Source organism: Chelmon rostratus, chromosome 4, assembly GCF_017976325.1.
Source record: "Chelmon rostratus isolate fCheRos1 chromosome 4, fCheRos1.pri, whole genome shotgun sequence".
NCBI classification, from domain to species: Eukaryota; Metazoa; Chordata; class Actinopteri; order Chaetodontiformes; family Chaetodontidae; genus Chelmon; species Chelmon rostratus.
Genome location: NC_055661.1, coordinates 18,574,182 through 18,600,665, shown reverse-complemented (window position 1 = coordinate 18,600,665; position 26,484 = coordinate 18,574,182). Strand labels below are relative to the sequence as shown.

Below are 26,484 nucleotides of genomic sequence, written 5' to 3'. Positions count from 1 at the left end.
GGTTTTGAATGTTACATTATGCAATTGTTTACTTTGAACATCTTTTTCAAAGAAAATATTCATAATAGCTGGGCCTCACACTAAAAATTTATCTTTTCGTTTGATAACATTTGATGCACATCGCAGTCAAATACTAGCTTATATATCTTAAGCCATCTTTAGGATACCTCTTAGCACCACCAGTGATAAAATCTGCACTAATATGGCTTCAGTGACAAGATGCATGATTTAATTTTTTATACATTTTTTTAAATGAACATGAGGACAAAAGCCTACCTTTGTAGCTCGACAATCTCGTTACTGAGAGAGTCCAGCTCCTTAATGGCAGAGAAGTCAGCTGCCAGGTTAACTACATTGTTCTGAAGAGGAAGGAAGGCAGAGGATAAAAAAGGATTAAAGTCACTTTAGAAAGTAAAACGATGATGACACTTCCTATACTCTACGCTAAGGACTGCCTCTAATCATATATTGAAGGAACAGACTCAGTTTCTAACACTACAGAGAATAGCTAACTCATATGTTCATGGAAAATCCTGCATACTTAGGACATGTTACAGTGTAAGAGGAAAAAAAATATCACAGCCCAAACAATTGAATAAGAGAGCTACACCGATGGCTTTACAAAAATTACACACAATGGCAGTGATGGGAGGGAGACTGTCTCAAAGCTAGTACTACTGGGAGGAGACTAGTAATGGAGAGATGCTTTAGGGTTCTAAGGGTTTTTCTCATATATATCTAATGTGTTAGAGTTCACTTTGTTCTCTCATGTTACGAAGGTTGAGACTATTACAACACCACTTCTCTTGTCAATTTTATAAATAAAGTCAAATTCCAGTTTTTGGTTTGCATCTACAGACCGGACCTAATGCGATCGGTGCATCTCAAATTACTTAAAACAGCGACATCTGCTCTTGTCAGCTTTCCCTCCAACCATAAATATTTAGATAGCTAAAGATTATAAACTCAAGGACAAATACAGTGGTAAAATATTATCTAGTTTTAGTAAGAGAAACACAAATTTGAAGAAAAATAGAGTGAGACAAGGTAGAAAGGTGACAAAGAGAGGCAGCATGTTAAAAGCAATGAGATGCCTGAGTCAGCAAGCTACCACAGACTCACTCAGGATCATCCCGCTGTACATGTGAAGTGTAATGTAATGTAAAGCACACAGCATCATAGTTTTGCATAAGAAGGAAAAAAAGAAAGACAGATTCAGGTTTTTAAAAATCCAAGACACATAAAAGGAGAAAGAAAGAACTTTTTTTTTCATCAAAATATACAAAAAACATCAGTCAGTTATGATAACATTTAAAAGAATAATACACAAAACACAATTAACACAGAGACCAGCCAAAAAGCACTAAGTACATGATTAAATACCAATTAATTTGGTGCTAAACAAGGAAAAAAACACTGCCAGATGTCTTCCTGTAAATGTAACTAGCTGAGATCGGAGACCAAAAAAAGGGATTCAGACATCCCCTAGTTATCATTCTCATACATAAGAGGTCTGAGCAACTGACCTGTTTGATATTTTGTCTGTCAGATGGAGGAATCATCTCAGGGGAGAGACCCTGCGGAGGGTCCAGGCCTTTAGTCAGCTTCTGATTGATCAGGTAAAGTGCCAGGGCAAACTGTTCTCGGGTCAGTTTCCCGATGTCTCCAATGTCACAGAGCTCCCTGAGAACACAAACAGACACAGGTTACATAAGAGAGTAACGATTTCCACCCAGGGCAATGGCTATTTTTGATTGCCTGACTGAACACAAAACACAGGACAGTCACAACGGGACAGAAGCTAATCAGCCGTGTGAAGATGAAAATCCATATGATGTGAGATTGTCCTGGTTGGACGTGTGAGCACGCACTGCAGTGCTGTGAAAACTCCCGTCATTATCCTGCAACAATATCACCCAGGACAGAGCTATTACAGCTTAAATGACAATCATTATTTGTCCACTCCAGATATCGTCATTAGATTAATAATCACAGGCATTATAAAAAAAAAAACAGGTTTCCTTCAACACTGATTTTTTAACTTCCAAACATTAAATTAGAACACGGCATGTGATTTTACACAATTTGCACCACCGAATGCCAACAAAATGAACTCTGTGATGATGACTGTGATACTCCTGTCAGAAGTCTATTTAACATTGTATTCTGCTTCTCCATAGTGTAACATGTTGTTATTTCCCTTTACTCTGTATGTATGACATCTATAGCTGTTCTGTCCTGGAAGAGGGATCCCTCCTTTGTTGCTCTTCATGAGATTTCTACCTCTATTTTCCCCTTTACAGGGTTTTTTCTAAGGATCGATAACATTATTGTATAACAGGTATTACTAAATGGGCGCGGTAACACTTCGTAAAGTGATGGGAGACAACGTTCGTTTGCAAATGATTGCATTCTGTTTTCATTTACATTTTGCCCTGCATTTTTAGAATCTGCGCTATGTGCTGGTGGAGTTTTGCATTCCCTACTTACCAGATCCGTGCAAGTGTGGCAGAGGGCAGCCCAGTCTTGAGGAAGATATCTCTGACTTCAGGTCCAGAAACAAGGCCGTCCATGTCGCCGTCTGTCTTGCTGAATAGCTCATCATACTTTGCTTTGTCTGCTGGCGACACCACCCACTGCACAGGCAACAAAACAGGCTTTTAACCATCACCAAGCTTCATAATGGAACTTAATACAACTTGCAGCAGATGACATAACACTAACTCAAACTCAAAACTTACTCACCTTCACACTCTCTCTGGTCTTGTTCTTTTGAAAAACACACTGAACTATCCAGTTTGAAATCATTTTAAATGTTTGTTGTTGTAGCTATGTTGTGGTACAATAAAGAAACTGCATGCACAGGAGAGAGGGTCTGGTACTCACAGGGACAGCTGCTGGTGTTGGGGCAGGAGCTGGGGCGGGTTTGGGGGGGTGTGGCATGGTCTTAGAGCCAGCGTGGGAGGAGCGACTGTCTTTGACTGAGGGGGGTGAGGGTAACAAGGGCATCACGGGAGGCACAGAGGGTTTTTTCCTCTTGGAGGGTGGAACCAGGGGAGGTGGTAGGGACATGGGAACAGGCTCCCCCTCCAGAGCTCTGTACACCAGATACATGGCCTGGGTAAGGGCAACAAAAATCAATGATAAAAGACAATTACCAATGAACCATCGAGCAGTGATTCAGTCTTCACACTTCTTCCACATGTCTGGAATTTGTTCCATTCAGGGCTACAGAAATGATTTTCACAGCCTGTAACAGCTTCCAAGATAGTACATACAATATAAGCACACACAGAATATTGAGGGAAACAGTACTGAGTTGAATATCGCAGCTCAAAAACAGCCTAAGATGAAACTGACTATGTGGTTTCTTTCTCTCTGTGATAATTAACCAATTTCTTACCACAGAAAACTCATCTCTGTCCAACATGCCATCTCTGTCAAGGTCACTGAGCTCCCAAACCTTGAACACACAGATATAATTGTTAAGCATGCATCATTTCAAAACTATATGACACATGTGCCAGAAAGTCCTGACTCACTACCGATTCACACTTCCTCTCTGATTTCATTTTCGACCAAACTGATTCAGTTGATTTCACATCCTTCTTTCAAATCTGCATGTTTTTTTTTGTTATCATTTAAACTACTATAGAAGACAAATGTGTTAGATACAATCTTTCAAATATTTATCACTTTCTGTTTTGACAGATGTTTTAATGAGCTAGTTTTTTAAAGTCTCCTGCTCAAACCAGTAACTAATTTCTCCTGTTACATATCTAAAGGCAAAGGATTTCCGCCTTTAGTTTTGTCACTTTGCACGCATGACTATTTTTAATCCCTTTTTGTAAAAGTGTCCTGTTTGGGGATCGTACCCTGCCGAGGATGTCCACAGGCAGTTTGGAGTTGAGCAGAACAGGCTTGACCTTGTCTCCTGTTAGAATCCCTCCGACTGGACCCAGACTGTCAAAGATAGAATCAAACTTCATCTTCTCCTCAGGCTGATGAAAAAACACAAAACAGATGTATAATAATCAGAAGGCAGCCATTCAAACTTGATCTATTCCCGATGCAGCACCTGTAAAGAAATTACTCGAATAAAAGTTCTAAAATGTTATGTTTGTTGAACTACAATACAGTAACACATTTCCAGAAAGCACAGCAAGAAGGGGAAATTCAGAACTATCAGCTGTGAAAATTAATAATTGTAACTGTTACTGTAAATGGATAGAATGCATAGATCACCATGTTACAGTAAGACAGAAAGATAAACTTGCATGTGCCTCACCTTGACAACCCAGGGAATGTCAACAGCCCCTCCTCCTGCTAACAGCGGGCTGCTTGTGTCATGCTGGAGATTCACAAAACTCAGTTATTCTTAGTCTCCTCTAAAAATGTACTATTTCAATGTATGAATTAAAATAAAATAAAATAAAATAAAAATAAATAATTAAAATAGACCTAAAAACATAATATGTATACAATAAAATAATATGAATAACTGCTGCGGCAAGAAAATAAAAAGACAGCTGAACAGAATTTTAGCTGTCTGTCATGATACTAAGTCCTCTAAATATACAGCGTATCTAGAGGTAACTAAATTATCAGCAGCAGCAATTAGAGCATGGACAGAAGTCAGTAACAGACTTACAAATTTTGGGGGAGGAACAGCCACATTAAGGCTCTTGAGCGCCACCTCCAGGCCATTTTGAGCACAAGCCACCAATCGCAATGCTATGAAGAATTGCTGAGGACAACAGAGGTACAGTGTTTGATATAAATCCAGCGATCATACGCACTTTATGCACATAAAACAAACAAATCATTTTAATGTGAATGTGCAGTGCCTTTATACCTGCTTGTTAAGGGAACCTTTGCGTTCAGAGTCTGCCAAATCCCAGATCTATGGAGACACACGCAGTTCAGACAGTTATCACAGTCAACATAAACAGCAATGACAACAGAGGAGTAATGTGGCAGCACTGAATTGAGTCTTTACTCACCTTCCCCAGAACCAAGTCAGCCAAGCCCGACCTCTTCAGGAACTGAGCTGCATCAGCCGCCGCCACCCGCCCACTGCCAGTCGGATCAACCTGCACACAACCACCAAACACATACAGCCGTACACACTCATAAGAGCTTATAACACAGCTGCACTGGTAAAACAGAAAAGAAACTGCATTTCTAATTGGCCAATAGTTTACACCACAATACAGGACAAAAGCTGTGAGTGTGCAATTACAGTGGTGAAAGGGAAGCAACTAAAGAGCAAATGTGAACTGTGCCAAGTGCCCTGTGGGATAGAGGAGTCCTTGAGTCACTTAAATCAATACTGATAATAAACCAAAGCTATTTTCTCAGCAGTCTATTAGCTTGATATTGGATCTGTTAGTAGTCTTTCATGAGACTCACAAAGAGCTCCCCGACATGCTGGGTAAAGGGAAACATTACTAATTCATAGAGGTACTTCCTTTACTGGACACAGACAACTGATACTGTAGAAGAGAAGAAAGATCACCCGCTCATTGCAACACTACAGTTTAGCTAAAGCTAGTTTGAAGTTTAAAGGGTCAGTACATGCAAAATTACAAAAAAACATGTTTTCTCAACATATGTATTTCTCTCTTCATCTGTTTTTTTGTACTTCATATCCAGAGCAATCCACAGCACAATACAGCAACAGTCACATTATCTTAAAATTGCTATACCAAACAATAGTAATGGGCTCACTACTTAATAATATACTGTACATTTTACCAATGAGAAAGATGTACTGTTTTAGAAAAGACACCATGGCCTAACATCAATACACCATATTGTTGGTGACAGGAAGACCCATTTGCATACCTGTCGATAGTACTTGTCATAGATGGGATTTCCACTGGAGAGCTGTTAAAGAAGAAAAAAAAAAATTACAATTTACATAATTAAGTTTACAGACTGAATCCAACGAGTGCTAACTTTTAAATCTCTAAAAAACCCATCCTGTGTCTGCTCATGTGGCCTCTTTGGGGTTTATGCATGACATCATCAAAACCCTAAAAAGTAACTTCGATATAATCTCACTGTGAATAAGCTAATACTAATACTGGTACTTTGAAATGCTTTCCCGATTCTGCAGATTCAGTTTACAAGATCAAATGATCAACAAGTGTTTGTTGGCTACAGTAAGTGTGTCATCCACTAAGCCAAGACAGCTGTCCAAAAAACAAAAAAAAGGACTGATCCACAACAAATGGAGGATGCAGACACACAGACTATAACCAATCTGATACAATTCAGCATCATTTTTCATCATCATGCTCATTCATAGACATTTCTTTCATTAAAACAGCTGAATTTTTGTCAATGGACAAAAACATCTGCTGGGGAAAAATGACTGCAGAGACTTTGATCACTGCTCAGACAAAAGGAACAAATGCAGCATGTCATTTAGTTCACTCTGCCAAAGAATAACTCTCATAAGACCATGTAAGAAGACACAGTGGTCTATTTTTTTCAGCTACATTAACAGTTTGAAAAGGCTAACCTTTAAGTAGCATGAGGCGTCAGGATGACTCCAGAAATGACAGTATGCTACAGATGTCAGATTAGGGTTGCACTTCATAATTATTTTCCTTTTCCGCTAACCTATTATTTTTATGATTAACTAAAATGATTATTTAGTTCATAAAATGACAGGAAATTGGGAAAAATGCCCAGTTTCCAGATGTTTCTAGATGCAAATACATTTGCTAAGGTGGCACCAGTAAAGCTTTGGCATTCTTGCTTGATAAATGACTAATCAAAGTTGTCTGCAATTAATTTTCTCAATCAACGAAGCATCTCAGCACTGGCTAATTCCAGTAATAATTATTTCAGAGGCATTTCTATTGTGTGCTTCCTGGCAAAGATGTGAAATTAGACATACAGTGTGTGTGTTACACCATACAACGAACTTCTATGAGTCACGATGATACAGAAGATTTCTGCTGGATTGCATGTAGAGAGAGTAATGACTTCATGCCGACTTCAGGATGTAGGCTACAGTTCCCAAGGCTACTGATGGTCAGTTTTAAAGTTACAACAGGGTGTTACTCTGCAGACAACAGCTAATATGGCCCTCTGTCATATCCTCCCTAAACACCACCATTTCCTCTGTTAAAATTTGTAACACAATTGTCCACTGCTGGGCTGAACAGGAAAAGAATCAGCATGCCATTCTCCATACTGTATATCTGAAACGGACAATTTGTTGTGCTATTCAATCGACAGGTGCATCAAAGGAGGGAAGGAGTGGACAGCAAATGTCTGAACTGTGAATCAACTAGGGAGTGGCTTTCGTAATGTCCCTCCGCAGAGAAACAAACTGACATACATCAATTCATAATGCAAAACAACAGCACGAGTATAGCAGTAATCTGTTAAAACATCAGCCTTGTCACAGACTAGCACAGAAGAAGAGTCACAAGAAAAATAGCCTGCAATCAACATAGTTATCTGTCAGCGTTGTCAACTGCCAATTTACAGCGAGATAGCTGTTCAGACACACTTATCTTTCTCTGGCCAATGCAACTTATTTCTGTGACACACAATAGTGTGCCTGGAACTGTTGGCGGCTGTAACAGTGTGGTCATTGTACTGGTGACTCTTTAATTGAGCATTGAAAAAACACCCCTCAATCACTATCCAGCGAGGCCATACAAAACTGCAGCAGATAGCAAGATACATTACAGTGCAGGAGCTGACAGGCCAGTCTGTTTTGTTCTAGAAATGTAACTCCCTAATCCACCCATGATAATAAAACGCATTAATGTCACTCGCAGCACTGAACAGTAGGTCAGTGCGAGGATAATCAGGTGGCAAAGCTGACAGCACTTAAAACAAGCATTACTGCCTGACAGAGCAGTGAAGTCTCACAACACAGAGATATCAACACAGGCTTTTGAGCTCATCTGTGGTGGCAGACAGCTCCTGTCTGTTGTCAGAGGCAACAGTGGCTCAGGTAACAAGTCTGGGACTGTAACCTACTTATTAGACCTGGCTGCTACCTGCTAAATAACTTATTTACTGTGCAAACAAACACATTTTCACACGAACTGCAGTATTTAATTAAACAGCTAGCTAGCAGCAGACTGGCATTATGTGACAGCAGTGCTGGCTAGTGGCTACTCGTGCTCACTTCCTCTTACTGATTGCAAAACAACTGACAACACTGTTTCGAGTTTTACTGTTTCGGACACAAAACAACCGCTGTAGCTAACAGACTGGCAGTTTAACGTTGTCCACTTCAGAAAGGTCACAGGGATAAAACTAACACTCAGAGAAGGATGTTTACTTCTAATAATAGCATGCTGGTTATTCAGTCTAACCACATAGCAAGCTACATGAGCAGCAGTGAAATACCCAGCGTAACGTTAGGCTATAACGATTAATGTCCGTAACTTGCTTGATTTTTAGCGCAAAACAATGTTAGCATGCGCTCTATTAGTTAGCGAGAATATGACAGTTAAGCCACAACAGAGCCACACATGAGTATCTCGTATTAACATGTCTTTGGCCAGGACCAATACTAGCCTGCAGCAAAACGAGGCAGTACAAAACGTGCTAACATACACTCCCAACCGAAACGAAGCCAAGTTCCGTTACGTGGCTTATCACAAGTTTGATAAAGCGGCTCTAAAACAGCCTAACACTGCACACAAACTAGCTTGTTAGCTAGCATGCTAGCTAGCTAGCTACGCCCTTACGCAGTCCCCAAAGAGATTAGGCAGAAACTTTTCCCAGTCACAGCAGGACTAAACTTCCAAAAAGAGAGACGAGGATCGAGGTAAGCTCGCGTTTCCGCCGAACCAGTCTCGCTAACAGTGTTGAAATGTCTACGAGCAGGACAGACAAAGGCCATGAGGCGTTCGCTGTCGTTAGATTTGAGTTATAAGACACTGTTACCTGAGTAAGAGACAGAGTGGCAGCCATAGTGTTTCTGTTTCCCACTGCTTTCATGCTGCGCTGCTGCCAGACACAGACAGAGGCCGCTGAAAAACCTGGCACTGGACCTCTACGACGAGAGTCAGTTCAAATCGGCAGTACGACAGGATTGTCGATTTCACTCATACTATCATCTGTCAACACAAACCATATGCCTGAAAAACAATTCAGCGTTATACAGAGCAGATGAAGGAAGTACCTTTCATTTTCTTAAATCAGAAATAATATAACAACCCGAGTAAGGATTTTAAAAATACTGATGAGTCCAAGTCCCCCCAGAGTACCCCCACCCATTTTCTTTATATTACATAAGTATTAAGTAATAAGCATTTGTCATATTTTATGTAGCAATTTGTTTAACTGTTCAGTTATATTGATATAAACATTATTTCACAACATGAAGGTTTAAACAAACCTGTTAATAATGAATCAATTATCTGTCTTTTGGCGTTCAAGTTGCCAAAAATTCTAGAAATCATGGACTAAAATAAAAAACTCCCATGTATAAGTTTTTAATTGTAGAACATAAACCCCCCCAGCCACTGTAACCCCCTGAGCCCAAGAAAAAAATACAGAGGACAGGACCTCAGTGTTGCCAATGACACCACTGGCCCAGATGGCAATATAAAAATACTCCATTACAAGTAAAAGTCCTGCATTCAATATCTTACTTGTGTAAAAATACATAAGTATGCTACAAGGCCTTTTTCACACTGTTTACTATATTACTATTACTGCTATTCCAGTAGGTGGAGCTAATTTTAACTACTTCACATGCTGCTGGTTTACACTTTTCTCTAATCATTTTGTTTGTGTTTGTAAAATATGAACCTGTAAACCAGTACTTACAGCTTAGATTAATTAAGTGGAAGAAAAAACACATGTTCTCCTAAAATGTCATGGAGTACAGGTATAAATTAGTATAAAATAAATAATATATATTTACATATATATAGGGTTGTAAATGTACTTAGTCACTATCCACCGCTGCTATAAGTTACAAACATCAGTCAAATGAACAACAAAAAAATGCTACTAAAATAAGTAATAAAAATAAAAAACTAAATTGAGGAAGACTTCTGCTCATTTCCTTCCAGTTGTTTTTATTGGACAGAGCACCTGTCTTTGTTTTTGTTTTTGTTTTGTTTTTTAACACAGCAACATGAAAATCTTCCCACTTCAGTCACTACCATTAGTAAAAAATGCGTCTTTTACAAAAGGATCATCTTTCAGACTGTTTGAGACGGTGTGTTGGATTACAGCAGTATTGAGATATTAGCATCAGAAATTAACAGACTGGTTGTGTACACTGACTACGGGTAAACCTAAAGTGAACGCGTACCAAATGAGCGGAAGCTTTCCTGCTACTGGTGTGCTCCTAATGCACATCTGAGTTTGAGCACAGTTTACTTAGACACACGAGACTACAGCTATGTGTGCTGAAGTGAAAAAGTGTTAACTATACAGTACAAAACTATGCAAGGGATTTCGTCTTAAAGCACCCCATATCACCATCCTATGAGCGACAGCTTTTTTTGATCAGGTTGTCAAACACATGTCAGTCCTGAGGCACTCTAGTCCCCATGCCATTAACCCTTGTCTGAATCAGAGAGGTTTGAATAAGAGCAGGCAAGATAACCTGCACAACGATGTCTAATGATGTCTATGATGATGTCTGACCCTGTCGAATCCTTTGAGATTTGACGTAGCTATTTAAAAGGGGCCACGAAAGGGGGATCTTGATACAGACGGACATAACTGACTGTAACATAGAATAACAAAAACGAAACAAACAAAACAAAAAACATGTGACACTGATTAATAAGACAAACAAAGCACATGAGGTAAAAAAAACATTTTCGTGGTATCAACCACAAACCAAATATAGCTTTTTTTCACCACCACAACATCATACTTCATAAAAGCCAGATCTTTGCAGAACACAAATATCAATGTATACATTTCTGTTGGGTATAAACTGTGACACAGTTTAGTTTGATGATTTCCTGTCTTGACATTCGTTATGACATCTTCATTTTTTTCATCACTATTTCTCATTTAATAACAGTGTAATATAATAATAATCATCATAATGATAATAGTAGTAGTAGTAGCACACGGAAACAGGAAACAGAACAATAATTGCCCTTTTTTACCTACTCCCTTGCTTGTAAACAAAGAATTGAAAAACCACATCCCACCCCAACCCCCTCCCCAGGGTGTCAATCACGAGGGTCTATCATCTCACTCAGCAGCCTCGCTCTGATGGCTCATTGACACAGTCTGGTTATTTTCTGAGCACCTCCTGTATGGAGTTTATAACTCATCCTTGAGTTTAGAGTCTGTGCCTTCGTCGTCCTCTTCGTCCTCCTCCTGCTCTTCCCCCTCTTCCTCTTCTTCGTCTTCCTCCTCCTCCTCCTCCTCCTTCTCATCTTCCTCCTCGTCTTCCTCCTTCGCCTCTTCTCTCCTCTTATTGTCCTCCTCCTCGCGCTTCTTTCTCTCCTCCTCCTCTTGGCTTTCCTTCATCTTCTTCTCTGGGTCCTGGAGAGGATGCACATGAAGCCGTTTGAAAAGTGATCAGTGCATCATTCCTTACACACACACACACACACACACACACACACACACACACACACACACACACACACACACACACACACACACGCATGCATGCACACTGAGCAGGACACATGCCTACATGGAAAGAGAAAAGTTTGGGGCTGACCTTAGTTTTACCCCATGTGTCGTTGCCTACTTCCTCTGCCAGGTTTGGGTCATTGGTGATTAGGAAGTTATCGAAGATAGTGCCAGACTTGACCTGCATCAAAAAGAAGTGAACAGTAATGAGTATTTTATTATCAGGTGCAAACATATCCAATAAAAGAAAGCCCATATTTTTTTTTCTCTAAACATATTTTATCTCTCCGCAGCATCTCAATTTCTCTTCATTTAAAATTGAAAGAAACAAATTTGCACTGACTGACTGTAAGAACTACAGGGGCTCTAACTGAAAACAAGAATTAACATACCGTGCAATTGTTTCTATTCCCGGATGGATATAATTAAAGTGCAAGTCAAATGGTAGTTTGTCAGCCCGTATTAATCAGTCATTAAGTCAGTCAGCTGCAGCATCTTCTCACCTGCCACAAGTCAAGGCCAATCACGCCGATGCTGTCGTATTTATAGATCTCAGAATCGGCTGTGTACTCCGGGTTGTCGATCTCAGGGTGGATCCACTTGCCTTTGTAGGCAGGATTGTTGATCTCTCTGGGCTTCCACTCACCCTAATGACAGCACGCAGACACAGACAGACAGCGTGGTTAATGGCAGAGGAAATGTGTCATAAAATGCTTCAGAAAAAAGGACTTGAAAGGTAACAAAAGCATGCTCCCTCATTGTATTTTATGGTGACTGGGTCAATGTTTTCAGCACAATTACAATTGAAGCTTGGCTCATACTGAATGAAACCAAAAGACACTAAAATAAAACTGTTAATTTAGAGTATTAGGTAGCAAATAAGGAGTTATTTCGGGCACAGAAATGGTTGTAACGTATTGACTGAACATTTGAAATGAAGTGTTAGAATTACTTGCTAATTACCTTGTAATCAGGGTTAGCGACCATAGGTGGCTCCCACTCTCCGTCCATCTCATCATCCCAGTCATCAGGCTTCTTAGCATCAGGATCTGGGATGTTCTCAGGCTTGTCCCAGTCCTACCAATGAGATACAGCAAAAGATAAATGAGTAGAAGTAGAAAAAAGTGGGCCAAAAATCATTATGAAAAATACAGACAAACAGGTTTCTAGGATAGCTCCAGCAAACTGACCTCTGGTTTCTTATCGTCAGGATCGGGAATCTTCTCCCTGTCATCCCAGTCCTCTGGCTTTTTGGCTTCAGGGTCCTTAATTTTTTGGGGGGGCAGGAAGTCCCAGTCATCCTCCAGATTGCCGGACTCGACCTTCTTATTGTCGATCTTGACCTCATAAGTGTTGTCGGGGTTGACAATCAGTGTGTACAAGTGGGTGTACTCATCATCCTACAAGGTTTAAAAGAAATGTTGGCAGCCTTGCTTGTGTTTTATTCATGAGTGATTCACATGCAGCGTGTTTATAATGCAAAACTCTTTCAGCCTCTCCTTGCTGATTTGGTTTCATGCTCAGGACAATACCAGTGTTGCAATCATGGAATGCTAAAGAATTGCAACAAACCTTCATGCAATGGGAATTAGAAAAAAAACCTCTGCCATTTGCAGAGTAAATATGAAAACAAGAACAATTTACTGATGTCTGACCTTGCATCTGATGTCCTTGTTAATCAGATGATTCTTGCCTTTGTAGTTGAAGATGACATGAACCTTCTTTGTGCCAGGGCCACAAATATCAGGACCTGTACAAGCAAACAAATGCATAAGTAAAAATGACCAAAAACCAACTCCTAATAACTGCACAACAGTGGACGGAAGGAAGCATTCATTCGCATTTTCTTTTGCAGATCTTCAAAAAATTTGCGATACATTTGGATGAACAGAGTGTAGTCTTAAAGACGACTTGCATTGTTATCATACATACATAAGAGACAGAGCCCAGAAACTATCCAGCACTCACCAAACATGATGTTGTAGACTGAGTCTCCATGCATGTCCTCCTGGTTGAGGCCAGAGGGGAACAGCTTAATGTAGCCTCCGCCACAGTCAATGCTCTGCTCATGTTTCACGGAGAACTGGATGACAAGAGGCTCGCCCTGGTTGCTGACGTCATCAAAACGGGACGACAAGGCGTAGAAGCGGGCATCCTGGCTCGTCTGAAGACCTGTGGGAAGATGCAGCGTTAAGTATAATTCATCCATGTTGTTTCTGTAAAATTGCACATGTTCATTTAAACGTGTCTTCTCAAGTTGTATGGCAGAGAGACAAATACAGAGGCTAATACTGGAGCCCCTCCACAGACAGTAAATAATGAAACAACTCTGAGATACTCTGTTATGGGCACGTTTTCAGAGTCACAGCTAGGAGCTCTCCTTTCAGAGAAATCCCATTTGGGTGGATATCTCCAACAATAATGGCGATCGAGGCCACAGACTCAGTCAGTAGTGTCACCTGAACTCTTATGCAACTTCAAAAAGCATTGTTCATCCTGCTCTGATCTCCAGGTCAAGACAGAGAGAGTTGCATGTGTAGATTTTGACTTTAATTCTAAAACCTGAGGGACAGATTTTGCATCGGTATTGTGCCACCAGCCAAGATCCCATCAACATTTAAAGAATTAAGAGAAATCGTCCTCTTAATCCTAAAAAACATGATCAAAACTTAAATGAATCCTGAGCAAGCAGCATATGATTATAAAGCCTCGTTCAAGTCTCCCACTAAACCTCCATATTAAAAATAAAAAATAAAAAAAAAATAATGAGTGAACACCTGAAACAATGTGGGAGTTAACCACAGATTCACAGTACGGGTGGATACAATTTCACCTTTCCACTCACCTTTGTCTTTCTCTGCATCTCCATAGAACTTCCCAGCAGTCAGGACAAACTTGCCGTAGTCAGACTTGTGCTTGGATTCCACCCAGCGACTCGTCCAGGCATCTGCACAAACAAGTACAGGTTCAGCTGCACAGCAGTCACTCACGAGCTGCTAATCCACCATTGATGATGCATCAGTGCAGGTGCACTGGGAGCGTGTGTTACGCTGCAGGGGCATGCTGCAGGTGACTGCCTTCACTGTCTACAGTGCCTGGTGTTTGATATGAGGCTAGTGATGAAAGGGAAAGACATCTTCAGGTAAAAGAGGGGTAACAGTGAATGACCAGGGGAGAGATGTGCAGTGTGGGGGGGGGGGGGGGGGGGGGGGGATGAGGAGACAGACAGGGCTTGATGATAGCTGGAGGGAGGGGAGGAGGGGGGGTGTAGAGGACGAAGAGCAAGGGAGGGGAGAGGAGGGTCAAAAGATGAATGGTGCCCATGTACACTAAATTTATCTCAAATTGAGCAGGAAGCAAACAATGCAGCACAGAAATTGAGGTTAAATTATACTATCTCATAAAAAAAAAATCCCAATTCCAACCACCCAACGTCTAGCCACTTATGCACTGATTCAATATTGTAATATCGGGTATATGTACAGTTTCAACAAATCACAATAACAGTTAAATAATGCAGACATAATTCTGTGTAAAAGGACCTCACCCCCGTCTTCAAATTGCTCTCGCAAATACACAGTAGACTCGGCCAGTACAGATGCGGCCGACACGGCCATCAAAAGCAGCGACAGGGCTGTCATTGTGCCGATATGAAGCACGGTGACAAAATAAAAAAACAACTAACTATAATCTCAAATAAGTCTGCTTAATCTATCCACACCGTGCAGGAGGCGTTGTTTGCCAGTCCGATCTCTCGTTCGGTAAGGCTGGAGTGGAAAAACGCCGAGGCGCTGTCTATGCTCTCCTCTCGGCTCAGAACAGATGTCTGAATCTGATTGGTCGTCGGCTCCTATCCTCAATAAGGAAGCGTTATCCCTCTAAACCAATCGAAGGAGAGGAAATCTAGACGAGAAATCGCGCTAGCCAATGGGAGCAGACCACGCGTTTGCTTGATACACGCCCAAATGAAGGCTGATGCGCCGTCGCTGAATCATATATATGGAAAACAAAATCACAATAAATGAGTCTAACATCAGTAATATCACACTTTTTTAATGTATCAAATGAAACTAAGTAATTAGAGGTGTGAAAAACATTTTTTTTTCTTTTTGAAGAAATCGCTCTGGACATGTTTTGACATAGAAAAATACTGTTTTGAATAGCAATGTCTTTTTCACAACAGTTGAATAAAATACAAGATGTCTCCTGCTTCACTAAAAAATCGGTGTATGTGATGACGAAGTTCCAAATGTACACATCACACATACACACGATAAGTTGTATATTGGACCGCCATTGGTTTCTAAACTGGAAATCACGTTCGTATGTTCACGTGTTAAAAACTGATTTAAAGTGAGACGAGAGAAACCTTCCCCCTTCAGCAGATGAATGTGATGAGCTTTCCAGTTTCAGGTACATCATTCTGCACAGTGAAGCTTAAACATTCAAGTAAAATAGTAATAAGCAATGCAAATGTTAGAGTGGTGGGAGATTTGGAGACTTGTTTGGGGCTGCAACTACCCATTAGTTTCATTAACAGCTACTCCAGTGATTATATCCTTGAGAAATTATGTAAAATGCCAACAATTTATTAGTTTCACCATCAAAATCAAAACTTATTCCATTTATAATCATGGAAGAGTACCCAAAACAGCAAATATTCACATCTGAGAAGTTGAAACCAGTGATTTTTTTTTTTTCGTATTTGGCTTAAAACATAACTCAAACAAGTAATTGATTCTCAAAATTGTAGACAATTATTGCTCTGTTGATTGCTAAACACTAATCCTTTCAGCTCTTGATTTGTGTTAGATTTTCTTCCCATCCCTGGCACACCACACAAAGCAGCTCACCCAAACCTGGGACAGCCTTTTTCAGTTTTTTGACTGATGAATCCCCTCAAATTCTTGCATTAAATAAAAACAACTGTTGTTGGTTTCCTGTGGATGTTTATTTTCTTTAAGTAATTTCTTCTCATGTTCTTCTTGTGATGTGACCCTGAGCTTTAGAGAACAAAATCACTAAAGCAGACTAACTCAAACCGGGTGAGAGTATGTGAAAGGGTGTGCACAAATGAGGGAGATAAAGCAAGGAATAAAAATCTGTCCAATGAATCAATCAAATTACTGACAATAAAAAAAAATAATCATTAAAAGCACTATAATTAAACATATGTACACAAAACAGCTAACTTTCATTGCTTTTGGCATGTTGTTTTCCAGTAATAATTTCAAGTAACATTTGCATCACAGCAACATGTACGCAGTTACACACTCCATACTGTTCACATTCACAACATAGTCCCATATGTAACATTTACTAATGGCTTACAGTACCACCAAATGTGCTTTCAGACAACTCCACAAAAAAGAATCTGGTACAGTAAAATGCTCAAATATGGCACAAATAAATAACCAGTGCTAAAAGAAGCACATTGTCTGACATGCAAATACTAACACATGAAGTAGGACCTTATCTGAACATAAGACATGTGCTCAAAACTTTGGCCAAGGTGAACAGACATAAACAGGGTGATAAAAATGTATTCATCCAAGACATACGCTGCATGGCCACCCATACCGTCTTCTTCAATACTCAGTCTTGACGCTGTGAGGATTCAAACCAGGCAGGTGAGGAAGAGCATCCAAGCCGCACTTGACGACCGTCTGGCACCGCTCATATCTGCAGGGTGGGTCGTGCTGCTTTCCCCTCTAATACTCTAATACCCTGCCGCCTGGCCTTCTCTGAGGGACCTGGACAGACGCGTGTTGGATCTGTGTGTGTGTGTGTGTGTGTGTGTGTGTGTGTGTGCGGGGGAGTGCGTAGAGCAGACTAGAGCAGAGAAGACACATATCCTCTGTGGCTCAATACGCAGATGGGCTGGTAAAGCAATCTCACACCTCCTACCTCCAGGTCTCTCCTCTGTCTGTCTCTCCTTCTAGGGAAGAAAGAAGTTGATGCGCTGGGGTATTGACTTGCATCCCTGGGCTGAGAACAGTCTCTCCTCTTTGGGGACATACAGCATCGCCTTGGCCACCTCATCCAATGTAGCTTCGTCCGTCTCCAGACCTCGTGCCACATAGGCGTCCCGTGCACAGAGCTTGACATGACGGTACTCCAGAGGCAGGAACGGCACAAAGAAGTCGATCAGGTGGCCGGACATCAGCTCACTCTGAGCAAAACCACCTGGGGAAGAGAGGCATAAAAAAAATGCTTAGAAATTCACAAGCTCCATTAATTAACATTTTATTTACAATAGAAAACAATTGTTTAAAGGACTAGTTTGTGCGATTTAGGGCAGAATATCAAATATATATTATTATTTAGGCCTAATTAGCCAACTATTGTTTAATATTTTCAGTTTCTTATTCTTTAATTAATGTTTTTATTTATTTCTTTTATAAGCCTTTTTCAGTGTGAACAGATACCTAAAAACATGCAAAATCCATAATGATAACTAGATATTTAATCTAGAAAATGCTCTCAGACCGCCACCAAGAAGACAGTCCGTGCTCAATAAATCCTACACACCGGACCTTCAGTGTGAGAGCCTGCACTGCAGCATACCTTGAGACTCCATAGTTTCAGCTCGCAGACGATGCTCCAGGTCTTCCATACCGATGTCCTCTCGATTCTGACCAGAGTGCCAGAAGTCGAGCGCTACATCATTGATCGTTGCTCCACCAATGTTACTTTAAGGACAACAGGCACATGAAGAAGCACGTTATAAAATCTCTGCATTTGTTGAGGATTTTGATTGTTTCTGTTTGTTGCTGAGCGGTGTCAGTCCAAAGTAGTGGAAGGAGAGTTTGTCATGTATTTTGTTCAATATAGATGTTCATGGCCAATAATGAAAACCTTCTTTGCTTCAGTGTCTTTAAATGACACTAAAATAGTGGTTTTCAGTTATTGTGATACAAATTTCTTCTGTACAAAACCAAATGCTAATTTAAGTTTGGTCAAAAAGTGAGATCTGAACATATTAGAGATTATTTGAAATGTAGTGCATTAAAAATTCAACATGATGAGTTAACATGTGACTTTGTCTTTGTTACCGCTTTGTTTTAATGATCTCAGGCCTCTCCTACATCTTATCACTGTACCATAACGACGTATTGAAAAATGTGTTTCTATATTTGACTGAACAGATTATCTGTCAGCAGAAGCCAGGCATGAGTAATTGAAAACATGAAAAATCCATACAGAGGGCTAACGGAGACAGAGAGAGCAAAATCCAATCACAGACGGGCGTACCTGAGCCACAGGTGCAATACATTCAGAGCAGCAGCAAGTTTCTGACCCAGCTTCAACAGACAGGACGTGCCTGACACATACACCAACCTGAGGAAGAGGAAGATGGCTCTGCGGTAGCTGACGCCATCTACGTTGTCATAGTGATCCATGTAGGGTTTGATGGCATCAATGAGGCCTGGGTGAAGCTTCTCAGCCTCGTCGAAGATGAACAGCGTCTGAGGGCAGCGCAACACCATGTCCCGGATCGCCTCTCTCAGCTGGCCCTGGATACAGAGAGGAGGGAGAGGATCGAACTACAGCGTCAAAAAAATCACATCTACATTTTTTTTTGGACAGGTTTATTATTATACTGAGTTATAGAAATAATTTAGAAATAAGAATTCATTCCAAATGACATTAAAATGCTAAAAAAGCAGACAATAATAATTCAATTTGACTTCAGTCATGAGGGAAAAAATGGTCATAAAAATTTTATTATGACCCTTTAACCATTAAATCTCATTTGTATGGGAGACCTTATCAAGACACGTAGCAGGAATGTTCAGAATTCAGAGTCCACATTTACAGATTCTGCAGATTTTGACAGTATCAGTTTAAAGGTTATACTGTGTACTATACCCTGTTAAATCTGGATTCATTTATGCAATACTGTGTCAACATTATTTTGAACTCTAATGCAGCGATTGTGTAAAAATGCGTTTGGAAGGGACCACGTCGGCACCTGTGACCTGGTTGGACAAAGCCCAGGTTCCAAAAAGCCATGGATGTCTGTATTTATATGTTTGATTTGAATCACCCGTCCAAATCCTGATCATTATCATCATACGCTGAGTTAAAACACACAGAATGAACAAGAACACTGCCAGCCTGTTTCTGGCACACAACATCAAACTCTGTGCCAAGTGGGCTCCGCACGACTCACCTTGTACGTGTCCACCAATCTGGCGTGTGGGAAGTGGAACGGGGCGATGAACAGTCGGACACACTCACTCTTCACCCCTTCACGATACAGGTTATCTGCGATGATCCGGGCCACAAAGTTCTTGCCGGTGCCGGACCAGCCGTGGAAGGAGAGGGTCAGTGGCTTGTTGGACTCTGGGTTGTTGATAAAACCCTGGATGGCTTTCAGAACCACAGACTGAACCAGGTGCTGCCCGTGCAGCTTCGTTTTAAGGTCCCTCGCCAGACCTGCAAAGAAGAGAGTGCATGTTTAAAAATGGCTGAATACCGCCAACATACCTTTAGTTTTACAATATTTATGAATGCATTTCTTCAAAATATCTGATGCACCAGCTAATACATTCAAAGACAAAACAAATGCACAGCCCTTTTAAGTCTCAGGTAGGTGTGGGGAAGTTACCCTTCTTATATACTGTATCATCTTTCATAATCTGGTAAGCCTTATAATATGCAGTTGTCTTTATTCTGTTGATAGAGTGAAATTATACTTGAGAAGCTCCAAGAGGCTCAGATGTTATTTCATGTATCTCAGTCCTACCCATTATAAACATCTCTTAGCATGTTACTACAGTCAAGCAGAGATATTCAACATTTTGTGACGACATTTAATTTCTTATATTCAACTTCAAATAGCAATCAAGAAAAACAATTGCATGTTTAATTATTTATCTGATGAACAGCTAACAGCGCTGACCTCTGATGCACTGTGCAGCTTCAACAGTACCCCGAAAGAGCAAAGCACTGTCAAACTCTTCTCCAAGAGTACCTTGGACTGGCTTTTACTCACTTACCTTCGTGTCTGAGCTCCTCAGTTTGTCTCTCAGTGTCTCTCTGTAAGCCAAGCAGCAACTCTGCTCTGGTCCAAATTCAGAATCAAAATGTGACCATCTTGATGCCAAAATAATAATGTTTCCTGAGCGTCCCTGATCATTTTGTTCTTCTCGGGATGTGAACGTCTCTCAAAGAAACATAAATCTATCCAGCGTTTAGAACTAACCTGAACTGCACATGCAAACTACTGTATGGACATGACATGAATTTCCACCTGAAGGAACATTTTATTGAAATGTTTATGGCCGTTGACAGCTGTGCACCTGCTGGCTTGTCTTGTGTATGCATTCCACTTCAAAGTGAAAACTAAGACTGTTAATGCAACTTTTATTGCTGCTTTCACCGTTTTAAAAACTTTACCATTTGATTGAATCTACATGATGAGCAATACATTTACAATATAACAAGAATACAACAAGCCAACAGGAAACAGACTGAATTAAAAATAAATCCATGTAAGAAAATGAATAATGTGATTTCATACCTGTGATGTTGTTGGTTATCCTGCAGTCTCCAGACTCACAGCACTGGCCCAGACTACAGTACCACTGATGCAGCAGGCTAACGTAGTCCTGAGGAAAACCTGCCCAAAGGTCCCTGGTAGGAACTGCTCACATCAATAGCAAGACAAGCGGACACCATCAGTACAGTCACTAAGATGCTGGACAGGCTACAAGCTGTGCTACATTTAACAAGCGTTACATAATAGCTTGTGATGTGAAAAATCATTTCACTTGGCTCGGTCCCTTACCTTGCTGTGTAGCATCGTCTTGGCTGGGCTGACAGTCCCCCTCCCATATATTGCAATAAATGTAATTAAAATAGTAAGAGGAAACATTGGAGATGCTGTCGAACTGGAAGAAGTCTGCCTCTGCGGACAGAGCCCAGAGCACAGGCAGCAACCGGTACACAAGCATCGGTGAGGAGGGTGGTCCGAGGAGGTCGAGATGAGACTAAACACCGCGTCCCGACGTTTCTCTCTCATTTAAACCCGGCCGTTAGCTGACGGCCTGCTCACTGAGGTATATTTACCCCTCTCCCCATGGTAGCGAAGGAGGGGCGCTTCTTTTGTGTTCTTTTGTATGGCGGTTTATGGATACGTAACTCCGCCCGTCCGTAAGGGAACCGCTATTACTCGTCTTCCGGGATCCATTGAACTATGAAACGCTGATGTAAAGTTAAATTAAGGCATGGCCCGTGGTAGTAAACGTTCAATATTATAGCCGTCCATGAAAAGCACCCAGCCGTGGAATATAACTTCTCCGCAATACCAGGATCTTCACTTACATTGTGAAAGTACGCAACCCGGAAATACGCGGAGATACAACTGCGTAATTTCCTGTTGTGTCCTTGGCACACATTTAGGACTACTGTGCTAGCCAGCTAGGCCGTTTATTTACCCAGTCATTGATCAGTTTGTACTCCACTATTTCTCACAAATGTGACAGCTGTCAAATACAGTTTGTTCATCTACTTTACTGTTGCCAGATGATTTGGCTATGATTGAAAACAGCAAACATATTGCATGATTTTAGTGCACAGGTTGTCATGTAGAAAGAAAAAGTCCAATCAGGCACAATATTGACACAGTTGTAATATTTATTGGAATAATGTTGAGAAACATCTGACAAGTTCTTGTCCATGGGCTCTTGGTCATCATCCAGAAAACACAGCACCTGAGGGAGATCAGAAATAATTTAGGGTGTCATGATCAGCTGTAGATGTGGATATTTAAGTTGCTTATTTAAGTTGTTTATTGACCACACTGCCTCAGATATAATGGAACGGTAAGGGTTATAATCAAGAGGAATCATTTGGCAGAATCTTTTCATCACAGGTAGAGTGGCCAATTTAAAATTATGGTACCCACAGATTAATTTCTGTCAGAACCCTTGATTCTGAACATGGGTAGTTAAGTTTTGACAGAAACACATTACATGCTTACCAAGGTCAGTCTCACATCCAGCCCATTCCTGTAGTTGAGGAAAGAAAATAACTTTATTACAAGTCAGTGAGTGGTTGAGTCAGGTTGAATCCACTTGGTTCCTCAGTAACTGATAATGTCCACATTTGAAGTTCAGGTCAGACATTTGTTAAGACATCACTGAACCAATAACAGCCATTTTGCATCTTGTGGACTATTTGCATTCTCACCTCAGTCAGTCCCTCGTCGCTTCTGTTCAAACCAGGCTCCAAAGAGAATGAGCATAACCTGAAGAGACAGAACAGCATAAGTTTAATATGAACACTAAACATCAGGGCAGACCCTTAGACACCGACCAGGTCAGCTAGAGCTAATATGACTCCATGTTTACAGTCAGTCTTTACTTGGTCATCACACAGGCCAGCCTACAGGGATCGAACAGTTTACTACAAACTAAGATCCCACTAGTGTACATATGCAGCTCTTTCAGACCCAGATGAAACAGAGTTCTGGGGACAACTGTAAAGATGAATTTTCACTGAAGCACAAAACCCAACTCTGGTCATCTGGGTCTGACATGCCTCAAACTCTTACTCACCATGCTTGTACGACATCTTCTGCTCAAGTCTGTCACAATCCCATTTCTGCAAAATAAGGAAAATCTATTGTGAAATAACATTTCAAAAGTTTCAATCATTTCCAAAGACCAATGCAGATCAGAATAAATGACTAATTTCCTCAACAGGATCAGCGACCTGATTCGAATTCATCACATCTGAATGACAAAAAGGCGCAGTCTCAATCTGACATGATACTTACCAACAAGGCTGTGAAGATTCTGACAGCAAGCTGTTCATATGCCTGGATGAGAAGAGACTTCTTATTATGGTGTTTTGTAAACACTTGAGAGCTAAAGGACACTTACAGTTGACACATCAGCTAGGAGCGAAAGACAATGGATATTCTTCACGGTTTTATCCGCTGAACTATGCACTCATCATTGTATCAAATTCATTGAAGAGCTGTCTATCAGCTTTTCATCTTACCTTCACTTGAACTTTCACAGCACCAGATACTGTTTCTGAAAATATAAACAAATAATTAAAATCACTTCAGAAATCAAGAGGCCTCACTAGTCACTGAGGCCGACACATCAGCTAGGAGCGAAAGACGATAGATATTCTTCACGATTTAATCCGCTGAACTATGCGATCATCATGACATCGGACCAGTTTCATTTACATGAAGTTCAAGCTAAAGCACAACATCAACTTACCTGTAACTGATCTGGGAATGTGAATACTGGATCCAATAAAGTGAGCACTATATCTGCAAGTCAAACATTAGGGATTAATAAAAAGTCCAAATTGTCAAAAAAAAAAATGCATTTCTTTAACTGCACTGTATCAGTTAAAAAGTAATCTTTCACTCTTTTTCAGAGAGATTCCCATTGTTTTATAAACAAGATCATCATTGACAGTTCATTTGAGAGAAAACTGGGTAAAATAATGTGGTCCATTACCTGCTCTGGATGTCGTCGGTCAATTCAACACGTGCAAGTGCGCCTGCAGAATGCACAATACAAAAAGTGAGCAATCAAAACAATAACCTAAGGCTGACTAGCATTAAGCTATGTGCCTCAGATAATTCAAACGGTGGGTAGCTGTATCGTCATCCATCTTGTCAAGAGTAGCAAATAGAAATCATCATAGCAGCACAAGGATATTGTGCAGATAGAGGCAGACTGACGCTTCTCTGGGCATTGCTGTGTGGGGCAGCATACCTGTAATTTGTGCCACACTGAGACTGCAGGAACTGAATGGTCTGCTTTGCCTTTTCCCACATTGGCATGACGAATATCTCACTACAGTTTTTTTTGATCGTGCACAGAAAGCTCCTGGACAACCCTCATGCCACTGGTGCTTTGGATCGAAATAATATTTACCCGTATGCTAATGTTTTAAGCAAGCACACCATTGTAGTGTTTGAGTGCTAAAAACTCTATCAAATGACAATAAGGGGCACCAAGAGAAGCACAAATCTGTCTCAGCTGCCATTTTGAGTGAAAGTGAGCCTCACCTCCTTCAGCTCCATTTGCATCATGTGTTGCGATCTTCCTGCAACCTGTGGATACAACAATTTACCTTTTAATGTCATTCTGGGCATGTCAAGAGCAAAGAGCATAACTTGACTAAAAGTCTCAGTTAAAAAAATGCTCAGAAATCACTTCTGTCCACTACTCTTATACAGCATCACTGACTTTCAGTAAGTAGCATTAATGTTATAAAAAAAAAAACATTACTCACCAGCATAGTACTTGAAGTTCAAAACATTCAGTCATCCTTTTACACCTGCAAAAAAGCAAAACACTTTAACATAGATCTCAAAACTGAAATCATTAATCCAACATCAGTACTGCAGTTTCAGAAATCACTTCTCTCCACTACTCTTATAATGAAACAGTTGTATGTGAAAGAGGCCATTTCAGATTCCTTACCGTCTGACGTCCACCTCCATTTTACAAAGCTCCTGTCCACAGGCCTAAAAAATAGGAGATATTTTCAATACAACAGCAACATCTCTGCAATTTAGTAAAGATCTGAAACTCATTAAACCCCGTCAACTAACAGCACATTATCTGCGCAGCTAGCTTAGAGCTAGCGTTACACTACCACAACATTTAAGACAAGTCCCATGCAGTCAGAAATGTTGGCGTTTCTTCACATTTACTCAGATGTCCCTACCAACATTTATTTCATCATACATTCATGGGACAATCACGTATCGCTAGAAAAACTGGATGTAAGTGAAAGATTAGCTCGTTGGCTAATTAGCATCTCCACATGCGCAATGAGGCACGTGGTGCAGGCCTACAGCTAAGTTAGCAACACTTCAGATGATTTCCATTTAAGTAACATTCATCTGAAAAAAACATGACAGGCTCAGGAAAACAAATACACAAATTAGACGTCTTGACCTGTGTCAGCGGATAAATATTATCGGAGTACAGCTAAGACGGACACAGCAAACGAGTTTCGTGAATCTACCTGCAGTGTATCCGAGGAATGAGGACGGTCAGAGGGTGCGGAGCCCTTTTATACGATATGTCGCACGGGCTGATGGGAAACTACTGTGACCACCCCCTGTTGGCCATTAGTGTCATTGATGAAACAAAATACAAGTAGTAAAGTCACTTCAAATTAAATACACTGAAAGAAAACTCTAATGAGACTGTGCATTATGAAAATGCTGGGCTGGAGGACGCGGGAGTGGATAGACATCTGGCTGCCTGGACCATCGACGACCTCACTGACCGTCCACAGTACGTGCGAATGATGCGCAGCTGTGAGTCAGAGGTGGTAGTCTGCAGCACGGGAGCACCACAGGGCACCGTCCTCTCATCTTTCCTCTTCACCATCTACTTCTCGGACTTCACCTACACCTCGGACAGCTGCCATCTTCAGAAGTTCTGTGATGACTCCGCCATCGTGGGATCAGAAGGGATCGAGCTGGAGTACCGGTCGGTCATCATGGACTTTGTGGACTGGTGTGTTGCATCGTGTATTTACTGATTGTGTGTGTTGGTGTGGTACACATTATCAATAAACTCACTATTGTGACCCTGGAAAAAAAAAGACCGTGTCCGACTGAAAAGGCAAATGAATTTCAACGGATGGAAACATTTGGAAAAAATATAGAAGACATAAATCTCAAATTGAAAAAGTACTTTGAGTCTGTTTAAGTCTGACTTTGTGTCTGTTCGACTGACACATGACTCTTTTAAGTAAATGTTCAGGCAGAAAATATACTCAAAATAACCTCAAATAAAAATGAATATATACATTTATTAATTCATTAAAAACAAAACAAACAAACAAAAAAGCGTCAGAATCTTTATGCCTTTGATCCTG

At 40.7% G+C, this 26,484-nt stretch overlaps 3 protein-coding genes, 1 long non-coding RNA gene and 8 other non-coding genes across 12 annotated transcripts in view; all 12 read right to left on the bottom strand.

Moving 5' to 3' along the window:
- The window catches only part of eps15 (epidermal growth factor receptor pathway substrate 15), a 29,167-nt gene extending 20,202 nt beyond the window's left edge, over positions 1-8,965 (bottom strand). The window contains exons 1-12 of the mRNA XM_041934646.1: positions 8,929-8,965; positions 5,848-5,889; positions 5,004-5,093; positions 4,856-4,903; positions 4,652-4,747; positions 4,289-4,351; positions 3,876-4,001; positions 3,404-3,463; positions 2,887-3,117; positions 2,491-2,636; positions 1,527-1,683; positions 277-359 (exon numbers count right to left, since the gene is read on the bottom strand). Coding sequence (XP_041790580.1) covers positions 277-359; positions 1,527-1,683; positions 2,491-2,636; positions 2,887-3,117; positions 3,404-3,463; positions 3,876-4,001; positions 4,289-4,351; positions 4,652-4,747; positions 4,856-4,903; positions 5,004-5,093; positions 5,848-5,889; positions 8,929-8,955 — 1,169 coding nt within the window. The 5' untranslated portion in view covers positions 8,956-8,965. The remainder of the gene's footprint in view (positions 1-276; positions 360-1,526; positions 1,684-2,490; positions 2,637-2,886; positions 3,118-3,403; positions 3,464-3,875; positions 4,002-4,288; positions 4,352-4,651; positions 4,748-4,855; positions 4,904-5,003; positions 5,094-5,847; positions 5,890-8,928) is intronic.
- Positions 8,966-9,575: 610 nt separating this feature from the next.
- calr (calreticulin) lies at positions 9,576-15,407 on the bottom strand. The gene is made up of 9 exons (XM_041934908.1): positions 15,152-15,407; positions 14,450-14,551; positions 13,573-13,776; positions 13,260-13,354; positions 12,795-13,004; positions 12,568-12,681; positions 12,108-12,251; positions 11,693-11,785; positions 9,576-11,508 (listed from the first exon to the last, which is right to left on the bottom strand). The coding sequence occupies exons 1-9, from the start codon at positions 15,243-15,245 to the stop codon at positions 11,284-11,286; spliced, it is 1,281 nt and encodes a 426-aa protein (XP_041790842.1). The 5' UTR covers positions 15,246-15,407; the 3' UTR covers positions 9,576-11,283.
- A 291-nt stretch (positions 15,408-15,698) lies between these two features.
- tor3a (torsin family 3, member A) lies at positions 15,699-21,942 on the bottom strand. The gene is made up of 6 exons (XM_041935507.1): positions 21,401-21,942; positions 21,134-21,256; positions 19,781-20,046; positions 18,946-19,121; positions 18,172-18,296; positions 15,699-17,790 (listed from the first exon to the last, which is right to left on the bottom strand). Exons 1-6 carry the CDS (start codon positions 21,564-21,566, stop codon positions 17,543-17,545), a joined length of 1,104 nt encoding a protein of 367 aa, XP_041791441.1. The 5' UTR covers positions 21,567-21,942; the 3' UTR covers positions 15,699-17,542.
- A 271-nt stretch (positions 21,943-22,213) lies between these two features.
- LOC121605822 lies at positions 22,214-25,650 on the bottom strand. Its single transcript, XR_006006805.1, has 12 exons — positions 25,621-25,650; positions 25,071-25,114; positions 24,880-24,924; positions 24,653-24,697; positions 24,096-24,138; positions 23,850-23,902; positions 23,620-23,654; positions 23,393-23,434; positions 23,172-23,217; positions 22,804-22,861; positions 22,595-22,622; positions 22,214-22,325 (listed from the first exon to the last, which is right to left on the bottom strand). It is a non-coding gene; the product is annotated as an uncharacterized LOC121605822 (long non-coding RNA).
- Positions 22,416-22,489, bottom strand: LOC121606046. The gene has a single exon (XR_006006820.1). It is a non-coding gene; the product is annotated as a small nucleolar RNA SNORD47 (small nucleolar RNA).
- On the bottom strand, positions 22,693-22,759 carry LOC121606053. Its single transcript, XR_006006827.1, has one exon. It is a non-coding gene; the product is annotated as a small nucleolar RNA SNORD78 (small nucleolar RNA).
- LOC121606048 lies at positions 22,932-22,993 on the bottom strand. The gene has a single exon (XR_006006822.1). It is a non-coding gene; the product is annotated as a small nucleolar RNA SNORD44 (small nucleolar RNA).
- On the bottom strand, positions 23,501-23,582 carry LOC121606049. The gene has a single exon (XR_006006823.1). It is a non-coding gene; the product is annotated as a small nucleolar RNA snR60/Z15/Z230/Z193/J17 (small nucleolar RNA).
- Positions 23,720-23,797, bottom strand: LOC121606052. The gene has a single exon (XR_006006826.1). It is a non-coding gene; the product is annotated as a small nucleolar RNA SNORD77 (small nucleolar RNA).
- Positions 23,973-24,055, bottom strand: LOC121606043. Its single transcript, XR_006006817.1, has one exon. It is a non-coding gene; the product is annotated as a small nucleolar RNA SNORD79 (small nucleolar RNA).
- LOC121606054 lies at positions 24,770-24,834 on the bottom strand. The gene has a single exon (XR_006006828.1). It is a non-coding gene; the product is annotated as a small nucleolar RNA SNORD75 (small nucleolar RNA).
- LOC121606047 lies at positions 25,265-25,346 on the bottom strand. The gene has a single exon (XR_006006821.1). It is a non-coding gene; the product is annotated as a small nucleolar RNA SNORD74 (small nucleolar RNA).
- Positions 25,651-26,484: the final 834 nt, after the last annotated feature.

Excerpts from the sequence above, each read along its gene's own strand:
- calr (XM_041934908.1), bottom strand. The coding sequence starts at position 15,245 with ATGACAGCCCTGTCGCTGCTTTTGATGGCCGTGTCGGCCGCATCTGTA. Across the intron at positions 13,777-14,449 it reads AGATGCAGAGAAAGACAAAG|GTCTTCAGACGAGCCAGGAT; the intron begins GTGAGTGGAAAG and ends ATCTTCCCACAG. Across the intron at positions 12,252-12,567 it reads TCGCTAACCCTGATTACAAG|GGTGAGTGGAAGCCCAGAGA; the intron begins GTAATTAGCAAG and ends TGCTGTCATTAG.
- tor3a (XM_041935507.1), bottom strand. The coding sequence starts at position 21,566 with ATGCTTGTGTACCGGTTGCTGCCTGTGCTCTGGGCTCTGTCCGCAGAG. Across the intron at positions 19,122-19,780 it reads GATTGGTGGACACGTACAAG|GGCCAGCTGAGAGAGGCGAT; the intron begins GTGAGTCGTGCG and ends CTCTGTATCCAG. Across the intron at positions 18,297-18,945 it reads GCCATCTTCCTCTTCCTCAG|TAACATTGGTGGAGCAACGA; the intron begins GTTGGTGTATGT and ends TTGTCCTTAAAG.